General features: G+C 45.3%; 1 protein-coding gene across 4 annotated transcripts in view; it reads right to left on the bottom strand.

Moving 5' to 3' along the window:
• Positions 1-9,361: 9,361 nt before the first annotated feature.
• The window catches only part of IQCE (IQ motif containing E), a 91,269-nt gene continuing 78,529 nt past the window's right edge, over positions 9,362-22,101 (bottom strand). For 3 of the 4 annotated variants that reach the window (XM_068244465.1, XM_068244467.1, XM_068244466.1), the window contains exons 23-24: positions 20,251-20,454; positions 9,362-12,964 (exon numbers count right to left, since the gene is read on the bottom strand). In XM_068244465.1, coding sequence (XP_068100566.1) covers positions 12,864-12,964; positions 20,251-20,454 — 305 coding nt within the window. In that variant the 3' untranslated portion in view covers positions 9,362-12,863. The remainder of the gene's footprint in view (positions 12,965-20,250; positions 20,455-22,101) is intronic. The other variant, XM_068244468.1, reaches the window with a different exon arrangement.

Genomic DNA, 22,101 nt, shown 5'->3' with positions numbered 1-22,101 from the left:
ATATAGTCATTAAAGGTATTATATGAATCAATATCTGTTGGTTTGTTCTTAGCACGTCTATGGCTGAGAGGATGCAGGAGATAATGTGATGTACCACTGGCTATGAGATGTCAAGACATAGAGCTTCTCCTCCTGGAAATTACCCATCTGCCATCAGTCAGAGAATCCTGGCAATCGATATGGCTTCATCCATGTTCATGAGACATGAAAAGAGAGAAAACAAATTATACTTGCTAGTCACAGGTCAGGGCGTAAAGAGAATTTGCATGTCAATCATGAGAAATGTTCCTGAGTACGTGGATAATGTATATACGTATCAGATCTGCTTCAAGGGACCTGAACTCAGAACTTCCTCTCTGCTCTAAAAGATATGCAACAGCATAATAACTTTAAAAGAAAAAAACATTTCTTTTGTTACAGATGATACAAATCCTGCAATAAATCTTTCACGGAAGCAGACATAGGGTTAACATCCTGTGTTTACAAATTACAGTTGTGTTCAAAATTACAGTTGTGTTCAAAGTTTTGGGATAGTGTTCTGTGGACTGATGAAACAAAATTAGAACTGTTTGGGCCCATGGATCAACGCTATGTTTGGAGGAAGAAGAACAAGGCCTATGAAGAAAAGAACACCTTGCCTACTGTGAAGCATGGTGGGTCTTCAATCATGCTTTGGGACTGTTTTGCTTCTGCATGTACAGGGAAGGTTCAGTGTATGCAAGGTGCCATGAATTCTCTTCAGTACCAGGAGATATTGGATGAAAATGTGATGCAGTCCATCATAAACCTGAGGCTGATGGGAGATGTTGGACCTTTCAACAGGACAATCATCCCAAGCATACCTCCAAGTCCACTAGAGCATGGTTGCAGATTAAAGGCTGGAACATTTTGGAGTGGCCATCGCAGTCACCAGACTTCAATCCGATTGAGAACCTCTGGTGGGGCTTAAAGGGATACTGTAGGGGGGTCGGGGGAAAATGAGCTGAACTTACCCAGGGCTTCTAATGGTCCCCCGCAGACATCCTGTGTTGGCGCAGCCACTCCCCAATGCTCCGGCCCCGCCTCCGGTTCACTTCTGGAATTTCTGACTTTAAAGTCAGAAAACCACTGCGCCTGCGTTGCCGTGTCCTCGATCCCGCTGATGTCACCAGGAGTGTACTGCGCAGACACAGACCATACTGGGCCTGCGCTGTGCGCTCTTGATGACATCAGAGGGATCGAGGACACGGCAACGCAGGCGCAGTGGTTTTCTGACTTTAAAGTCAGAAATTCCAGAAGTGAACCGGAGGCGGGGCCGGAGCATTGGGGAGTGGCTGCGCCAACACAGGATGTCTGCGGGGGACCATTAGAAGCCCTGGGTAAGTTCAGCTCATTTTCCCCCGACCCCCCTACAGTATCCCTTTAAAGAAAGCAGTTGCAGCGCGCAAGCCTAAGAATGTGACTGAACTGGAGGCCTTTGCCCATGAAGAATGGGCTAAGATACTCGTAGATCGCTGCAAGACACCTGTGTCAAGCTATGCTTCACGTTTAAAAGCTGTTATAACTGGAAAAGGATGTTGTACTAAGTACTAAGAATGAATGTCACTTGGGGGTTGAATAAAACTGATAATGATGTGAGCACAGAAAAGACATTTGTGGTTATTCTCATTATAAATATTATGTTAAATGACTGATGACTGAAATGATCAAAATTAATGGCAAACTGGCCAAAAGACTCAATTTCAGTGGGGGTTGAATAATTATGAACACAACTGTAGCTGCTCTGCCGAGGCAGCCAGCTAACACAGCTGAGAGATCAAATTACACGAAATACATACAGGGTGCATTCCTCTCTGTTTTCCTTCTGTCCTGTGCAAGAGTTCAGGTCCGCTGTAAATTCTGCTTCAGAGTGATTCTCCTCCAGGACCTCCGTCTGTTCCTTTGGAAGCTGAGATCCAGTTCAGGGTGATGAGTTTCCGCCACGAGCGCTGAACATCACGCACTTGGAAAAGACTGAGTTAATGAAAGCAGGTAGACTTTTAATAAAATGTGAGAGCAAGTTTGCACGGTATCTGTCTAGGAGTGCACAGCGCTCAAGGGAAAGGTAATTTCCTGCCGCCACAGCAGAAAGTGGCAGAGCAATAACAGCAATGAAGAGATAAAGGATCCGATGCATTGTGCACACAGGCCTGTGGCAGTCACCCTTCTACAATCCAGAAGTGTGCTATCTACTCATCAGGGCCGGCCACAAAACCGATAACACAAAGTCCTAATACCAATAGCTTCAAATGTGTGCCGTGATGGGGCATTTTAATAATAAAAATTGATTTTGATCTTCTACATTATAAAAAAGTTTGTTTTAACTTTTTCAATTTAATTTAAAAGGGAAAGCTTTCTGTTTTTAGGCTGGCTCTACATATTGCAAGGATTAATGGAAATATTTTTTTCTCCAGCTTACTTACTTTGTTTTTATGTGCATATAAACCACTAGGCCTGCATTGCGTACACACGCCCGCCCCCCAGGTCCGGTCTGCCCATAAGGCAGGATGAGGCAGGTTCCTCAGGCGGGGGGGGGGGGGCGGCACCTGCCTGCCTGGGGGCGGGGGGGGGGGCGCTGAGCTGGATGGGGTAGCGAGCAGGAAGGGGGTATTGGGTCCTTGAGTCCCCTGATCTGCGCTCCCCCTCCGGCTATTAAGTGCAGCAGCATATATTGTCAGGCAGCGGGCGGGGATGACTCACCTCTTTCCAGCGTGCATTCCACTCTCGTCACTTCCTGCAATGCCACCCACTTTACTGTAAGTGGACGACCCCCCTATCCACCACTGTGCCCAATACCCCCTTTCTGCCCGCTACCCCACTAGGCTACCTATTCTGGGCGTGGGGGGTTATTATACTGGGGAGGGGCTCTCCAAACTTCTCACAAGTTTGCCTCAGGCGGCAAAAAGTCTAGAACCGGCCCTGCTGCCCCCCACCCAACCCCTTCCTCCTCCTGTCCCAATGGCTACACATGCGCAGTAGCCAAAACACACGGTCACAGGGACAGGAGGATGATGCAGGGACAGAGGGGTTTTATTATATAGGATTTAGAGATTATAACTGGCAGATAGGAGAGTCAAAGTTTGTTGATCGTCCACATGTCTAGGGCTGTATGGGCAGATTGAACAAGAGACAGATAGTTACATAGTTATTTTGGTTGAAAAAAGACATACGTCCACCGAGTTCAACCAGTACAAAGTACAACTCCAGCCTGCTCCCTCACATATCCCTGTTGATCCAGAGGAAGGCGAAAAAAACCCCACAAGGCATGGTCCAATTAGCCCCAAAAGGGAAACATTCCTTCCCGACTCCAGATGGCAATCAGATAAAATCCCTGGATCAACATCTTTAGGCATAACCTAGTAATTGTAGCCATGGATGTCTTTCAATGCAAGGAAAGCATCTAAGCCCCCTTTAAATGCAGGTATAGAGTTTGCCATAACGACTTCCTGTGGCAATGCATTTCACATCTTAATCACTCTTACTGTAAAGAACCCTTTCCTAAATAAATGGCTAAAACGTTTTTCCTCCATACGCAGATCATGTCCTCTAGTCCTTTGAGAAGGCCTAGGGACAAAAAGCTCATCCGCCAAAAACTATTATACTGCCCTCTGATGTATTTATATATGTTAATTAGATCTCCTCTAAGGCGTCTTTTCTCTGGACTAAATAAACCCAGTTTATCTAACCTTTCTTGGTAAGCGAGACCTTCCATCCCGCGTATCAATTTTGTTGCTCGTCTCTGCACCTGCTCTAAAACTGCAATATCTTTTTTGTAATGTGGTGCCCAGAACTGAATTCCATATTCCAGATGTGGCCTTACTAGAGAGTTAAACAGGGGCAATATTATGCTAGCATCTCGAGTTTTTATTTCCCTTTTAATGCATCCCAAAATTTTGTTAGCTTTAGCTGCAGCGGCTTGGCATTGAGTACGATTATTTAACTTGTTGTCGATGAGTACTCCTAAGTCCTTCTCCAAGTTTGATGTCCCCAACTGTATGCCATTTATTTTGTATGGTGCTAGACCATTGGTACGACCAAAATGCATGACTTTACATTTGTCAACATTGAGATCTGTCTCTGAATCTGATGAGAGAGAACAGTTGCCTGTCCATACACTGCAGGCCAGTATCAGGAATCAGCCTAACCACGTCTCCTGGCCCCCAAGTGTAAATATCCCCCCCCTCCAGTGCCCATGCAATATAAAATCTCCCCTGTCCCACTGCCACTACTCATAGCCCCCTCCACTGTCATCCTCAAGCGCCATCATGTGATGCGTGTGTGACATCACACATGCGCGCCTTGTGCCACAATGGGGTGGCGGCGGGCAAGTGAGTTTATACTCTGCATGGGCACCAGGGGGGAACATTTTGAACTTGGGGGGAGGCAGGAGCCAGGGTTCGTCGTTCGTAGTGATATTGAACACTGATATTGTCAAGCACCCGATTGAGCACTTTTGATCAAAATCTATCGAATCATCGGACAGACATGTTGTGGCACTGATTTTGATCCAATACAATAAAATTATCAAATCAGATGGTCAATCTGGCTACAAACGCACAGATACAGCCAAATGTTCACTCAAAGAGTTTAGGTACCTTTTGTGCAAAAAGTAATGGTACGCAATACAAAACATCCTATAAGACTTTAGCTTTCATCAGTTTAAATAATGAGATGACTGCTCATTGGCTGCTTGGTGTTTATTTGAATGTGGCTTTTTGCCCAATAAAATAAACTTCCTGTATGTCATTTCCTCAGTGAATGTAAACACACTCCCCCCACACTAATGTATACACCCGTCAGAATAGAGAGCGACCGGGTGCGGTGAATTTTACCTTATTAGTAATTTAATGTAGGCGTTCCTGGAATCACTACGAAGAGGACTGAAGTGCTTTAAGACAATTATAGACGGCAGAGCGATCAAGAGCACTACTTATGAAGAGATAATGGGCACACTTAATTCATTGAGCAATGTGGCTTCTTACCAAGCCGTGAAACATCTGCTAATAAGATCATTAGATAATAATGTGTGGTATCTACATAACATACAGACGGAGCCATTTCCTGGAAAAATCATCTGACTCATCGCAGGAACACATTGTTGAGTAGGAAATAATGATATTAATGGGAAGAAAGGTGACTTTTGAGCATGGCTGTTGAACACAGTTTTGAAATTCGAGTGTTCATCATGTATATTTAGGCCCCTTGCACACTGGCATTGTGAACCTGCGTAGCTTACCACAAGTGCAATATAAGTCGATGGAGCCTTGCAGAGGTAGTTAAAGAGGAGCGGTCAGCCATACTATCTCAGAAAAACAACAAAACACATAAGTAGATAAATGCTTGCGCTACTTACATAAGTATTGCACTGTCCAAGTTTTGATTTTAGCGATTTCTCTACAGTAAAAAAAAAAAAAAAGAGAAAATCCAATTGTGATGTAATTTCCTCCCTTAAGGGGCCCATACACCTAACGATTTTCCCGCCGATATACAGCAGATTCGATCACTGAGATGGAATCTGCTGTGAAATCGTTGCACAAACGCTGACAGAACGTTCGATTTCGGTCCGAAATCAATCGTTCCCGTCGATTCCTGTCGAGCCGTCCGTGCAGAAGATTTTGCTCAATCGCTGGCGGGTCAGGAGTGCGTCGATAGCGGCGTTCGAATGCCCGAAGACCGAGGCTAGCGGCAATACATTACCTGCTCCGCTGGCACAAGTCCCTTGGTCTCCGCTGGTCTCCAGGTTCCGGCTGGCTTCACTTCCTGTCCCGGCAGGAAGTTTAACCCACTGGGCGATACAATTACATCGCCCAGGAGGGGGCGCAGCACTTTAAATTTTTTTTTTTTTTAAATCATGTAGCTAGCCTAGCGCTAGCTACATGATAGCCGCTGTGCAGCAGCATCCCCCCACCCCTCCGATCGCCTCTGGCGATCAGCACAAGCAGGAGATTCCGTTCAGAACGGGATCTCCTGCTTGGCTTCCCCCGTCGCCATGATGCTTGCGATGACGTCACCGACGTCAGAGGGAGTCCCGATCCACCCCTCAGCGCTGCCTGGCACTGATTGGCCAGGCTGCGCAAGGGGTCTGGGGGGCTGCGCGGCACGGCGGGTAGCGCCGATATCAATTCCCTTTTGCATGTGCTGTTCCCCATTTTCAGCATCCTACTTAATATGTAGTAACCTCTCTTTCATGTTCAGGTGTCCCCTTAGGCTGCAGCTGCCCTAGCCCCGGGCCTTTGTGGCCTTTCCAGAAATCCAGCCCTGGTTACACTGCAGAACTAGACGCCGGGGCACTTAAGGTAAAAAAAACAGATACTGACCTCGGAAGAGGGGAAACCTCTGGATCTTAAACAGGCTCCCCCCTCCGCATACATCAATCTGTTCTACCGCTGGGCCCCACAAAGAGCTAACTCGCTGATCATGTGCACTAGCACCATCCCTCGGGACCCGGCGGAAAAAGCAGATCTCAATTGGGTCCGTGCTGTTGCAGAGGCGCAGACGGCTCGCACATGTGCAGTAGAGTGGACCCAATCATGCCCCTCTATTGCTAAAGAGTGCTGAGTGGGGCGGTGCTAGTGCTCTGCAGGAGCTGTCAACAAGCACTGGTCCCAGCGATGTAATGGACCTATGGAGAAGGATGAGGGAAGCCTCTTTAGCATCCAGGAGCTTCCGCCCCCCCTCCCCCAAGAAAAGTACCCCCAGGGGCACTTTTTTTTTCGCTACAGGTACACACATCTATCTATCGAAAATGGTACCGCACCTCTCGATTCAGTACTTTGTGGAGTAAGTCACCTTGAATAAGTCTCTACAAGGTTGCCACTTGGAATTTTGCCCTTTCCTCAAGGTAAAATTGCTCCAGCTCCCAAAATTGCTCCAGCTCCTCATATTGGATGGTTTTTGAACAGCAATCTTCAAGTCTGGCCACAGATTCTCTATTGGATTGAGGTCTGGACTTTGACTAGGCCATTCTAAAACATTTAATTGTTTCCCCCTTGAACCACACAAGTGTTGCTTTAGCTATATATTTTGGGTCATTGTGCTGCTGTAAGGTAAACCTCCGTCCCACTCTCAACTCACTGGCAGACTGAGACAGGTTTTGCTCAAAAATATCCCTTTATTTAGCACCATCCATCTTTGCCTTGACTGGGACTAGTTTGCCAGTCCCTGCAGCTAAACAATATCCCCACAGCATGATGCTGTTAACACCAAGTTTTGCTGCGGAAATGTTGTGCCTTATTTTTATTGCTACATAATGGCTTTTTTTTCTGGCCACTCTTCCATAAAGCCCAGCTCTATGTAATGTACAGCTTATATTGGTGCTATGGAGAGATACTCTAGTCTCTGATGTGGAACTCTGCAACTCCTGCTGGATTACCTTTGGTCTCTTTGCTGCCCCTCTGTTTAATGCCCTCCTTGCCCGGTCTGTGAGTTTTGGTGGGCGGCCGTCACTTGTCAGGTTTGTCCTGGTAGCGTGTTCTTTCCATTTAAAGATTATGGATTTGATAGGGCTCCGGGGGATATTAAAAGCTTTAGATATTTTTTTTTTTACAACCCAATACTAACTTGTACTTCACAATAACTTTGTCCCTAACTTGTCTGGAGAGCTCCTTGGTCTTCATGGTGTGATGCCCCTTGCTTGGTGGTGTTCTAGCCTCTGGGGCGTTTCTGAAAAGGTGTGTTTATACTGACAGATCATGTGTCACTTAGATGACACACAGGTGGACTTCATTTCACTAATTATGTGACTTTTGATGGTAACTGGTTGCACCAGGACTTTTTAGGGGCTTCATGGCAACGGGGGTGAATACTGGTAAATATGCAGTATTTTTAAATTCATATATATATATATATATATATATATATATATTTATATTTATTTCTCATTTCACTTCACCAAAAGACTATTCTGTAAAGATCCATGCCATAAATTAAGAAACATTAAAATTTCAGGATGGAATGTAACAAAATAAGTACAGCAGAGTCCCCGGTATCCGGCACCAGCGGGAATCACATGGTGTCATATACATGTGCTTGCCGGTTGAGCAACCGTCCGAAAAAGCACAAACCTAGTCAAAGAAAAAAATCACTGAGCCTCCAGCGAGGTCTTGTAGTCTCCCTGCAGCTCCTAGCCGCATTCCGGCGTCCTCCATGCACGCAAGCCGGCGTGTCCCCTCACCCGCATTGGGTCAGGTGAAACACTGGGGTCAGGTGACACGCCAGCTTCCGTGCACGGTGCGGGAAAGCCACTAGGAGCTGTAGGGAAACCACAATACATCACTTATTGGAGACTCGGTAAGTGTTTTAAACACTTCCAAAATCCCTAAAAAAAAAAAAAAGGTCCCTATTATCCATCGGACATGCCGATTAGCTGAGACATCCGGATGCCCGAATTCCTAATAATGGGGACTCTGCTGTACAAAGGCAAAGGGGGTCGGGGATACCTCCAATCAGAGATGCGCTGAGCCCCCCCAGGAACTACAAACGCACATTGAACCCAAACAGAAGCTCTGCATATACACCAAAAGCATGGCTGTTAAGTGGGAGCAGCTGACCAAAAGCGAATAAAATTAGTACATAGCAAGGGAATGAGCAGCGCTACTTAAAAACAGACTAGTGCCTACCTGCAAAAGAGTGCAAGCCCCACTTGTGGGGTCGAATACACACCGAGCATACACATGACCTGTCTACCACTGGAGGAGGATGTTGGTTTCCTGTAACAGCTTGCATGCAACCTATTAAGTACTCGTCCCTCCTCCCATGGAGGATTGACTTCTTCGCAGTGGGAGGGACAAGTTCTTAATAGGTTGCATGCAAGCTGTTACAGGAAACCAACATCCTCCTCCAGTGGTAGACAGGTCATGTGTATGCTCGGTGTGTATTCGACCCCACAAGTGGGGTTTGCACTCTTTTGCAGGTAGGCACTAGTCTGTTTTTAAGTAGCGCTGCTCATTTCCTTGCTATGTACTAATTTAATTCGCTTTTGGTCAGCTGCTCCCACTTAACAGCCATGCTTTTGGTGTATATGCAGAGCTTCTGTTTGGGTTCAATGTGCGTTTGTAGTTCCTGGGGGGGCTCAGCGCATCTCTGATTGGAGGCCATTCGGAGGCAGCCTGGTGTTGCGCTGATCCACCTTTTTCGCAATCAAAGAAAATCTTGGGTTCTTTTATACACAACTGGAGAGAACTAACAAGAAAGCATTTCTAGACATACTTGTTAAAAGGTGACCCTTACTTGAGGTTATAAGGTAAGCGCAGGGTATACAGACCTAATACAAATATGTAAAAGTGAGAAGAATCCAGGCAGCCGTCTTATACTTACAGTCATAACAAAGACGCACTGATGAAGATTTGTTGAATGTTGTTTTTATATTTACATTTAAAACACACGAAAGTACATGCAAGGGTCAACAGCTTAAACAGCATTATATACAAAAGTGCAGCTGTGTCCTTCTCTCATACAAAGCAAACAGGAATTTTATCACACTGTGATATAAACAATAAGATAAATATTTCCTCATATATCAAAAGACATAAAAGAGATCAACAAAACACTATCCACATAAAGCCCTTATTATTCCATGAGATAAAAATTCCTGCTGTCATTATTAAAGAGAGGAAAGGTGAGCAATTAATGCAAAATGTAGAAAAAAAACAGTGCTCAGAGGCTGTCGTTATAGAGATCTCTCCAAGATGCACATAAAAATGCAAGATAACCCGATAAAGAGAACCCGAGCGTCGGCATACATATTTACCTAAGGAGCACAATGAATGGAATGAGGCTCCCCTCGCTGTCCTCTGGTCCCCTGCTGCCGCTGCCCGGGACATTCCACCTGAGCAAAGGCCACACTACTCTTCTGGCATGATTGGGGCCATGCTGCAGCTCCGGCTTACTGTGCAGGCAGGGCCGTGTTCCAACAGGCACAGTACGGCCGCACTCATACTTGAAGAGGAGCGCGGACCGTCCAAAGATTACTGGCAAGAGCTTGTTGATAATCTGATTGGGACATCGCTCCTCCTTGAAGGCTCTACGACAGGTAATCAGAGGACACCAAAGGAAGTCTCTATTCCATTCAGACTTACCCTGGGCTTCCTCCAGCCCCATAAGCACGGATGCATCCTTGCCGTCCTCCCACCGTTCTCTGTTTAGCGGCAATCATCCCCGGTAACTGGCTTAGTTGCATCAGTCCGAGTCTACTGCACATGCACGGGAGGTCCGTGCATGCGCAGAAGACCCAGACTGGACCCGACTGAGCCAGTTGTGGACGAATGGAGGACCGCGAGACAACAGCGAGGATGCATCCGTGCTTATGGGGCTGGAGAAAGCCCAGGGTAAGTAAAAAAAGATATTTACATTTGCAGGTCTCTGGTACACTTTAACCTTTTAGCAGGGCCAAATTTTTCCTGCTGCTGGGGAAGTGTGCCTTCCCCAGCTTGGCAGGCTATGCAGAGCTGGCGGCAGGAAGCTTTTATCATTACCTGTCCAGATGGCTAGACCGGCTTATTCTGCCATACTGAAAACCCATGCTTAATCACTACTGTTATGTAGTGCTGCAGGTACCCGCAACTCACTTCCACTTGTCCTCCTCCCCCCATCCCTCTCTAGAGAGCAGAACACCTTGATCAGCAAAGCACCAAACAGCATATTTGGACAGGGAAAGGCTGTCTGAAACAATCATAAACAACTGTCCAAAATGACCATGAGTGGAAGAAGTTTGAATAGACCTCAAGTCTCAGGGTTTCCAGCAGTCAAATTATCTCTACTTGCCTTCTCCTGATCATTCAAACCTAAAAAAAACAACAGAGCATAAATAATACCTGCTTCATGGCTGATTGGTAGAGCTGGCAGCTGATATGCCAATAATCTGCTACTGCTGCAGTACTCCAAGAGGTCAGGAGGGCAGACCAGATAAGCTGAGGGGACACCAAGGTTATGGGGGAAAAGAGGACCCCCACCCCCAAGTACGGCCAACACTTCAATTTAGTTCAGGCATGCATGCACGGTTATACCGTAATAATTAGGTGGTAAGGTATACCTGCTGTCGTTTTTTTCTGTAGCCTGAGAGATTTAAAACCTGAATCATAAAACTCAGATTGGTGTATACTGACAAAGGAAGTGTGTCCCCTGCACTTGACTTCCTCCATGTATTTGAAAATTACTGTTAGTTCCCCTGAAATGTTAGGCCTTATTCAAACTTCTTGTAAGACTGTTCTGACAAACAGTCTGCCATTCTATCCACTTTTCTGAGGACGTACACTGGGTGTAAAACTGAGGCTTGCTAATTTTATAACATGACAAGAGAATGTGCCAGTTGACCAGTTGGAGAAGCTGGAGAAGAGGGAGTAGGGTAAGGTCAGTAAAGCACAGTTAATGACTTAGGATGAAATTTCATTCTACACACATATAAAAAAAAACAATTTCAGAGCAGAGAAAAATAACATTTACATAAGACAACAGGCAATTAAGAGACAACAACCTGGAAAATATTCACACAAGTTGTCTTTTCTTTACAGAGTTTGGATACAGGTTCACTGGTTGCACTACATGTACCGTTATGGTGCTTCAGATCCTTTCCTGAGTTCCCAGGTAAAACAACAGTCTTGGGCCCATCATGAAATCGGGCATTGAGTTCTCTAAATAAAGGTAGGAATACATGGCTCAGTGTATCTTTAACAGTCAACTTATTTAGAGGCTTGCAAGTGCTCCAGGCTAATTTATTTTAGCACATATTTTTATTACTTATTTGTTACATTTCCTTGCTACAAATTAGTACTGTTGTAACGTGTATTTATGATCACTTTTCATTAGGGAGCAGTGTGAGGTACTAATAGAGGAGTGAGGTACTAATAGAGGACCTCTGCTTTCAGATCCTATATTTTCTGCTAGCAGAGAGAGATCAAAGCATTCCAAGAATTTACAGCGCATGAGTTCTGCCAGCTGAGGTCAAAAGCAGTGCACTTATATAAAACTAGATAATGCCTTTGATTCTGCTAATGGGATAACAGACTATACGTTAGATTAGATAAACCAATAAATCTAACTAAAACTTAGGAGTCTTCTTTAGGAGTGTTTGATCATTTTGTTGATCAAATATAGTTAAGGGGAAGCTGTTTTTTCCTGAGATTAGTGTGGCTGGGTGTGGTGGGAGGGGACATAGGCAAACATGGCGATCATAAGAGGCTGCATTAGCTTTGTACTGCATTGAGCAGTACAGAGCAAGCAGCAGAAGAAAACAATTTTAGATCAGATCTCAGTAGTTTTTTAAGCTCATTTAGCTTCCTTTTATCCTTTTGGCGCCTCTGTTCTCCTGCATAAGATCTCAGTAGGGAGCTGAAATATCTTCCAAGTGGGGCAAGATGGCAAACAATCAATAAAAGGTAGATAACAATTAACAGAATTTAGTAGCGTATACCTGTCTTTAGATCCCCACTCTATTTCTTCCTGCTACTTGCAGACCAACGAGTGCTTGGTGGTAACAGGAAGAGGCGGGGATAAAATATTCAGTTACAGAAGTCAAGGCCTTTGTGCGGTGAGTGCCCAAGCTTGTGGGGTTTCTCTGGTAAAGAAATCACAATTTGGTGTACAGCAAGTGATAGGGTGGAGCATATGTCTTTAGAAAGAGGGAGGATTTATGTTAGAAGGAAGACTTCAGTCTAACTGACTGTTTCTATGGAAGGAAGTTCAAAAATACATGGTTTTTTTTTGGCTAACAGAATATCTCCAGCAATGGGTCCACATTACACACCTAAAACAGTCCTAAAATATGAAAAGGATAAATAGGTGTCTGTAGACTGTAGTGTATAAAAAGGGAGTTAGCTTGTGAAGGCACAGTTAGCGTAATTTCCACCATTCTAAAAGTCTGAATCTTTCCTTCTTGTGGGCCGTGATGGAGATACGATGATGTCATCAGAATCGTCAGACTGCACCTCTTCAGCAGGTTTTGGAGACCTCCCTGAAAGTACAAAGGTTTTATTAAATGTTTATCACAATTTCCCCCCGGCTTCACTCTTAAGTAAACCTCCTTCATTCTGAGTAGTTCTCCTTGAGGGGAATATATGGTGAGGCATATCAGTGGCTTGAATAGGTTTTTGATTTGTAAGCCTCTGACTAGCTGGATGATCACATGATCATTTCTCACTTCTGCTTCCTGCTTTAGCCGATACAGGATGTGAAACTCAAATGAGGTTACAACCCAGCGGCTTATGAATCAATCACTTGATAAAATAAACTATAAGATTTGTATAATAAACCATCTCTAATACCACTCTAACAAATGATTTCTCTTTGGGGAGGACTTTGGTTTGGAAAGTATAGTTTTCTCTAATTAGCTTTGTGCAAGGGATCATCTTCCTCTTAGCAATTGTAAAATTTCAAAGCTTTGTAGTAAGCTCCACCCCCTTTGCAAAAATGCAAAACAAGCCAGACTTAAAAATTAGGGGTTTCACACAGAGCAGACACTGAATTAATTTACAAGTAGTATCACATTTCCTATTTTACAAATGTCTTCTGGATTCATACAACGAGGAATGGAGAGTTCAAAGATTGCCTGACACGTCATCGAGGAGGTACGCGCTCAGCGTGGAGGGATGGATATGCGAGCATCACAGATTTATGAGACGTGCTATTGTCTGGAATTGACTGTATGTGTTTTTTCATATGCCTCTGAAGAAGCATTTTTAGCCGTGAAACGTGTCAGGAAATCTTTGATCTCTGCATAAGGAGATACATGCAATTCCTCATACTAAACTAAATTGCAGAACGATCACCTTAAAGGTAGCCACTAATGATCCAATCTTTTTCATCCAATCTTACCAAATCTCTGTAGTAGAAGAATAAACTGAGTGAATATATTGAATGAATACTATAGGTACTCTGTAATGATCTGTGCCCGTGTCATCCTGCTGGTGGCAGCACTAGGAACTTGAGGTGGACTTCAGCTGTCTACCAGCAGGTGGCGCTCATATTGCTGGGAGCAGTGCAATTCCTCAGCTCACCAGCAGATGGAACTGTGAAAGACTCTGGTCAGTCACCTGAGCAATGTGCTGCATATTTAAGGCCGGACTTCCTAGCAGCACATTGCTAGGTCATTGTGTCTTGTTCCTGCAGTGTTGTGACTCTGGCCATCTGTCCTGTATCCTGAGCTCCTGGTATTTTGACTCCTGCTTGTTCGACTAATCTCTTGTCTTCTGATTCTGTACTTCTGATCCATTCTGATTTCCTGGTATTTGATCCTTGCTAGTCTGACGATTCTTCTGTGTGCTGATTGTGTTGAGACGTGTCTGTATATATTGTATTATTGTATATATTCTCATATTGTGTGGGTTGCTGTATATATTTGTATAGATAGATAGATAGTCAGGGTTCTGGTATTTGTGGTGCACCACGCGTTGTTTGATTGTATATTGTATGTGTATGGTGATCTGCATTTGTACACTTGCATTATTGTAATAAAACACATTTATTATTCTACTCCGTTGTGCAGACGTCAGTATTTCTATTGTGATCTTCCAGTTTGTTAAACCAAAACGATTGTCATGCAGAGATCGTGGATCTGCCAGTCTGGTTCCAGTCACGACCACGATCTGCATGACCAATCGTTACAGAATGACCTAGCCCAACCATATATTGATCACAGAAATACTGCAGATTTATCTATCTGTACAAAGAGTTGGAATTTTGATGATGTGTACTACTATGTCTTGCTCGCTGAGGATAGCAAAAGTTATTCCTTCATATATTTTGCAGCTTACTCCAGAAAGCAGCTTCAGCAGTTATTGGAGTTAGTGCAAAACTATGTTAATCAGAAAATCTTGTCTGCAGAAGAGGTGCAGGACTTGCTGCAAGTCCTTCAATGGTTGCTGAAAAGTAAATTATCCAAGGATAATTTTCTTGATCCTCCATTTAGCCCATCTGATATTACTGTTTTGATTTCTATTTTGAAAAATGACAGGGAATCTTTCTTTAAGTTCTACTCCAACAAAGACAAAAATATTATGCAAGCTTGTGTTCAATCCCTCCAATCATTAATTGATTTAAGAGTATGCAAATTTGAAAGAACCTCATTATTAATGTCTGCCTGGAAAGATATGTTAATTTCCCAATGCAAACCTTGTTCTGTGACAGCAAAGCATAAAATACAAACTGGTTCTTTGTCTGTTACAATCCAGTCCAGTCTTGATTCTGTTTCTGATGTAGTTCAGTCAAGTTCTATTAATAGACAAATACATTCTTTGCCGGTTAGGAACCAATCTCGTTTAGAACCTGTCTTTTGTGCAGCAGATATTAACTATCTAGCTGATCATTTAAAGAAGGATAGGAAAAGTTTTTTAAACCACTATTCTAAAATGGAAAATTCTTGTCTGCTGAAATATGTGCATGCTGTGAAAAGGATGAGTGGTTACAAATTGTGTCCGCAGAAAGCCGCCTCTGCCCTGATCCAAGTTTGGGAGGAAATCTTGTCATTTGATGCAGATGCATGCATGCATGTGATTGAGGAGTCAAATGAGTGGAGAGATTGCAGCAATCGAGTCAGTTTTGATTTTACTGCAGAAGAGATCAATGCTTATTATGGCTATTTGAAGAATGATAGGGAAGAGTTTATGTCATTCTATTCGCAACAAAATGAGGAGTTTATTAGGAATTGTACCTGTGGAGTAAGATCTCTGATGGTTAATGCCTTGTGTGAGAATGAGTCTGCCTCTGCTTTGGTTGCCATCTGGCAAGAAATTCTTTCCTCTAAATTTCAATCTCATCCTCTCTCTGATAACCCTTATGTCCAGAGTTCACAACCTGCATGTCAGTTATCTGTACAAACTCCATTGCAAACTGCAGTCAGAACCACACCTTGGTCCTGGCAAAAATCATTAGAAAACAAGTCATCATCCAAAAAGAGAAAGAAATTCTTTCCTACCAACTCCATTCAGCATGTGCAGCCTCCAGCCGATTCCAGTTGTGTGCAGCCTCCAGCCGATTCCAGTCATGTGCAGCCTCCAGCCGATTCCAGTCGTGTGCAGACTCCATCCAGCTCCATACAAACTCCATACAGCTCCATACAAACTCCATCCAGACTTCACCCCGATCCGTGCAGACTTCACCCCGATCCGTGCAGACTTCAACCATGTCCATGCAGACTCCAGGTGATTTGTGTCCTCAGCAATCTCCAGTCTGTCCTGAGCAGTCCTTCGCCTTTCTTTGTGGACTCTTTCATGGACTAGGTTTGCTGACAGTGGGTCAGCCTGCCAGGCCTGCAGAGCTCCAGAATGTTTATCCTGCAGTATCCAGTCCTGCAATCCAGCCCGCAGGGTGTTGCATCCAGCCCGCAGAGTGTTGCATCCAGCCCGCAGAGTGTTGCATCCAGCCCGCAGAGTGTTGCATCCAGCCCGCGGAACTTTGCTCCTTGCCTGCGGAACTTTGCTCCCAGTCCGCACAGGCTCAATTCACACAGTTTCAGTGCCAGTCCGCACAGACTGTATTGGGATCTCAGCCAACGGTCCAGCCAAGCGCTCAGCCAACGGTCCAGCCAAGCGCTCAGCCAACGGTCCAGCCAAGCGCTCAGCCAACGGTCCAGCCAAGCGCTCAGCCAACGGTCCAGCCAAGCGCTCAGCCAACGGTCCAGCCAAGCGCTCAGCCAACGGTCCAGCCAAGCGCTCAGCCAACGGCCCAGCCAAGCGCTCAGCCAACGGCCCAGCCAAGTGCTCAACCAAAGGTCCAGATCCATGAGGTTACACAGTCTGCTGTCCTGTCTGAAACTACTGAGCCTGCTGTCCTGTCTGAAGCCTCCCAACCTGTTAACTTGCCTAAAGTTATCCCGTCTTCTGTTTTGCCTGAGGTTATGCAAGCTGCTGCCCAGCCTTCACAGACTTTTGTTGCTGCTGTTCTGGTAGGTGCCAAGTCTGTTGATGTTCCTGCTCCTAATGGTGCTCAGACTGATGTTCCTGATGGTGCCTTGCCTGCTATGGTTCTTGCTTCACCTGGTGGTGCCTGGTCTGCTGGACTATTTGAGGGCACCCAGTTTACCATCCAGCCTGTTGTTGCCCTGCCCGAGACTATTCAGTCTGTTGCTAATCTGCCTGCAGCACTACCTGAAGCTTTCCAGTTAACTGCTCAAATGTCACAGGACTCTGCTGTTGCTTCCAAGTCTGGCGACTCTGCTGTTGCTTCCAAGTCTGGCGACTCTGCTCTTGCTTCCAAGTCTGGCGACTCTGCTGTTGCTTCCAAGTCTGGCGACTCTGCTGTTGCTTCCAAGTCTGGCGACTCTGCTGTTGCTTCCAAGTCTGGCGACTCTGCTGTTGCTTCCAAGTCTGGCGACTCTGCTGTTGCTTCCAAGTCTGGCGACTCTGCTGTTGCTTCCAAGTCTGGCGACTCTGCTGTTGCTTCCAAGTCTGGCGACTCTGCTGTTGCTTCCAAGTCTGGCGACTCTGCTGTAGCTTCCAAGTCTGGCGACTCTGCTGTAGCTTCCAAGTCTGGCGACTCTGCTGTAGCTTCCAAGTCTGGCGACTCTGCTGTAGCTTCCAAGTCTGGCGACTCTGCTGTAGCTTCCAAGTCTGGCGACTCTGCTGTAGCTTCCAAGTCTGGCGACTCTGCTGTAGCTTCCAAGTCTGGCGACTCTGCTGTTGCTTCCAAGTCTGGCGACTCTGCTGCTGCTTCCAAGGTTGGTGAGTCTGCTGCCGCTTCCAAGGTTGGTGAGTCTGCTGCCGCTTCTGAGGATATCCAGTCTGCTGCCGCTTCTGAGGATATCCAGTCTGCTGCCGCTTCTGAGGATATCCAGTCTGCTGCCGCTTCTGAGGATATCCAGTCTGCTGCCGCTTCTGAGGATATCCAGTCTGCTGCCGCTTCTGAGGGTATCCAGTCTGCTGCCGCTTCTGAGGGTATCCAGTCTGCTGCCGCTTCTGAGGGTATCCAGTCTGCTGCCGCTTCTGAGGGTATCCAGTCTGCTGCCGCTTCTGAGGGTATCCAGTCTGCTGCCGCTTCTGAGGGTATCCAGTCTGCTGCCGCTTCTGAGGGTATCCAGTCTGCTGTTCCAGTTGTTGCTTCCAAGTCTGCTGTTCCAGTTGTTGCTTCTAAGTCTGCTGTTCCAGTTGTTGCTTCCAAGTCTGCTGTTCCAGTTGTTGCTTCCAAGTCTGCTGTTCCAGTTGTTGCTTCCAAGTCTGCTGTTCCAGTTGTTGCTTCCAAGTCTGCTGTTCCAGTTGTTGCTTCCAAGTCTGCTGTTCCAGTTATTGCTTCCAAGTCTGCTGTTCCAGTTGTTGCTTCCAAGTCTGCTGTTCCAGTTGTTGCTTCCAAGTCTGCTGTTCCAGTTGTTGCTTCCAAGTCTTCGGTTCCAGTTGTTGCTTCCAAGTCTTCGGTTCCAGTTGTTGCTTCCAAGTCTTCGGTTCCAGTTGTTGCTTCCAAGTCTTCGGTTCCAGTTGTTGCTTCCAAGTCTTCGGTTCCAGTTGTTGCTTCCAAGTCTTCGGTTCCAGTTGTTGCTTCCAAGTCTTCGGTTCCAGTTGTTGCTTCCAAGTCCGCAGTTCCAGGTGTTGCTTCCAAGTACGGTGTTCCTGCGGATCTCAAGTCTGCTCCGGCTCTTCTTGATCCTGATGGGTTCCAGTCTGTTCCTGCTCCTTCGGATCCTGATGATCTCCACGCTGCTGATGTCTGTGTTTCCCAATTTGTGTTTCTGCGTGACTCTTGCCAGTCACATCATGTCCAGGCTGTCCAGCCTCTAAAGACTTCGGTGGTCCATCCATATTTTATGTTTTTTGATTTCTCTCCCTCCCTGCCCACCCAGCCTCGGTTTTTCTATTGGGACCCAGGTGGGGCTAAATCTGGAGATCGTGTGGAGCGTTCGGAGTCCGCTCCTAAAAGAGGGGGGTACTGTAATGATCTGTGCCCGTGTCATCCTGCTGGTGGCAGCACTAGGAACTTGAGGTGGACTTCAGCTGTCTACCAGCAGGTGGCGCTCATATTGCTGGGAGCAGTGCAATTCCTCAGCTCACCAGCAGATGGAACTGTGAAAGACTCTGGTCAGTCACCTGAGCAATGTGCTGCATATTTAAGGCCGGACTTCCTAGCAGCACATTGCTAGGTCATTGTGTCTTGTTCCTGCAGTGTTGTGACTCTGGCCATCTGTCCTGTATCCTGAGCTCCTGGTATTTTGACTAATCTCTTGTCTTCTGATTCTGTACTTCTGATCCATTCTGATTTCCTGGTATTTGATCCTTGCTAGTCTGACGATTCTTCTGTGTGCTGATTGTGTTGAGACGTGTCTGTATATATTGTATTATTGTATATATTCTCATATTGTGTGGGTTGCTGTATATATTTGTATAGATAGATAGATAGTCAGGGTTCTGGTATTTGTGGTGCACCACGCGTTGTTTGATTGTATATTGTATGTGTATGGTGATCTGCATTTGTACACTTGCATTATTGTAATAAAACACATTTATTATTCTACTCCGTTGTGCAGACGTCAGTATTTCTATTGTGATCTTCCAGTTTGTTAAACCAAAACGATTGCCATGCAGAGATCGTGGATCTGCCAGTCTGGTTCCAGTCACGACCACGATCTGCATGACCAATCGTTACATACTCCCTTATATTAAATAGAAATTGTAAGATTGGATGAAAAAAATTGGATCATTAGTGACCACCATTAGAATAATTTGCAGACAACTTGAGACATTAATGAGGTTTATTTTCTGCCAATCCAACTGCATTTATCTGATTGCTCGGGGTGATTCTTTGCTGAAAATAGTACCGTTAATGGGCACCTTTAGAGTGTACCTAACTTAAAGCGGACCAGAAGACTGCGGAAGAAAAAAAAAAGTTTCACTTACCTTAGGCTTCTGCCAGCCCCTGCAGCCGCCCTGTGCCCATGACGTTAGCAAACGATCCTCCAGTCCCCCGCCGTGGCTTCGTTTCTTTACCGCCGACTTACAAGTCAACAGACACTGCGCCTGGCCATGTGCGTCCTCGCTCCTGCTTACGTCGCCGGGAGCTTCCTGCGCAGGCGCAGTACAAGAAAATCTTTACTGTGGACGGCTACTGCAGAAAGTGAAAGTGAGCAGCAACGGGAGAACGGAGGATTGTATGGTACCGGCGTGGGCACAGGGCAGCTGCAGGTGGTGTCTGGAGCCTCAGGTATGTTTTTTTTATACTTCAGGTTTTCTTTAACCAGAGGATGGTCAGAAATGTGTATGGGGTGCCCGAAGTTCCACATAAAGAAGCAGTTCTGAATGAAGTTATGAGTGCAGCACGTACTTGATGGAGGGCGTGTACTTGAAGAAGGGCGTGTACTTGGAGGGCGTGTACTTGAAGAAGGGCGTGTATTTGAAGAAGGGCGTGTACTTGAAGAAGGGCGTGATAACGAAGTGCGAGAAGCTGGTCTCTTTATGGCTCTGTCATCTTCCTCTTCTGATAGTTCCTCAATATCTTCCTCACTGACCTCCTCGCTGCTGTTACTGGCTGCATTAACAGTGAAAAAAGAAAAACATCAGCCTCTCTGTAATGGTGATACCACATAACACACGTAATATAAGATTATAAACTGAAATACACGTATAATACCTGGTATGTAAATAAAGATGTGCTGCCCTGGGGTCATAGCTGTCTAAGGCCTAAATCATTGTTATTTATGGAGATCATTTCTCAGAGTTCAACCACTTAGATGCTGGAGTTAGATTTTTCATAAATGAAGTCTTTACTTTCAGTAAAATTGATTTAACCACGTAAGTACCAGCGGTCTCAGCCTCCTTAAAGGACATCCGAGGTGACATGTGACATGATGAGATATACATGTGTACGTAAAGTGCAAAGCACACAAATAACTATGCTGTGTTCCTTTTTTTCGTTCTCTGCCTGAAAAAGTTAATCAGGTATGTAAGTGGATGTTTCCCGGGTCGGGACTGGGTCAGACTATAGCATAACCGTCTCTGATAAGTAATTACAGCATTAAAACACTTCCCTTTTTGTAAATGGCTTCTGAGAGCAGGAAAGAGATAAAAAGGGTCAATAATTAATAGATTTGAGCTCTGGCATACTTCAATGAAGGTGTCATTCTGCAGAGACCATGAAACAATAAAAACGAAAAAACTAGATTTATATATAAAATAAAACTGTGGGATATCTAAAAAAGTCATTTTTAGGAGACTGAGGATAGATACAATTGTTTTTCTCATCAAATTATTTTCACTTCGGATGTCCTTTAAGGATCAGAGACCGCCGGTACCAGAAACGGCGGAACACTGATGAATACAGATGAATCGCCGCACATACCCGCTGCAACCATCGTCCACGCCGCACGCTGGGAACCTCAGGCCACCCACTCTGCCGTCTCTATGAATGTAAGCCAATGGGAGTTGCTTACATTGATAGACAGGGTCAGGAGCCAATGAAATCGCCCCTTTACCCGCTCACAGGGCTCTGCCGTCATAAAGACGGCAGGGCGAGTGAGCTGCGGCGGAGATATCGATGCGATCGCCGGGAGCAACGCGCAGCAGCGGTGACTTTAAATCTACGCCCTGGCAGCCACATCAGCATCAAAACAGGGCGTAGATTTCAACTAGCGATGTCCTTAAAGTGACTAAAAATCTACTCAGCAGAACTGAAAAGGCTTGGTGTTTCTTTAACAGTTTCACAGCATCAGAACTTTGTTTTTCTTACCAAAGCATCATTTTTAGCTGCATTTTTAGCTAAGCTCCAACCATCAAAGAAAAAAGCCCGGGATTTTTTTCCCTGATGCTGAGCAGAGCATGATGGGATTTCCTATGTTGTTGTTCATGTTGCCTAGCAACTGGGAGAGGTGCTCAGGACACAGGACAGTTGGAACGGTTTCTTATGCTCCCTGTCACCTCCTTTCAACCAAAAAGATGGCTGCCATCATGAAATCAAACATTTGCCTGTTCTTTTAAAACCGTGTGGGTAAGAGATTATATTACCTATCTATTTTAATTAACATAACTAATGTACCTTAATGACAGTATGTTTGTTTAGGCTGGAGTTCCTCTTTAAGTAGTTAAGCATACATATTTGCCACACAGCCCACTTTGCAATTAAGAAAAAAGCAACAAGAGTCTGACAGGATGTTAGCTTGTTCTTTATAAAGACACCCCC

This window comes from Hyperolius riggenbachi, chromosome 7 (genome assembly GCF_040937935.1).
Source record: "Hyperolius riggenbachi isolate aHypRig1 chromosome 7, aHypRig1.pri, whole genome shotgun sequence".
NCBI classification, from domain to species: Eukaryota; Metazoa; Chordata; class Amphibia; order Anura; family Hyperoliidae; genus Hyperolius; species Hyperolius riggenbachi.
This window is presented reverse-complemented; position numbering and strand designations above follow the sequence as displayed.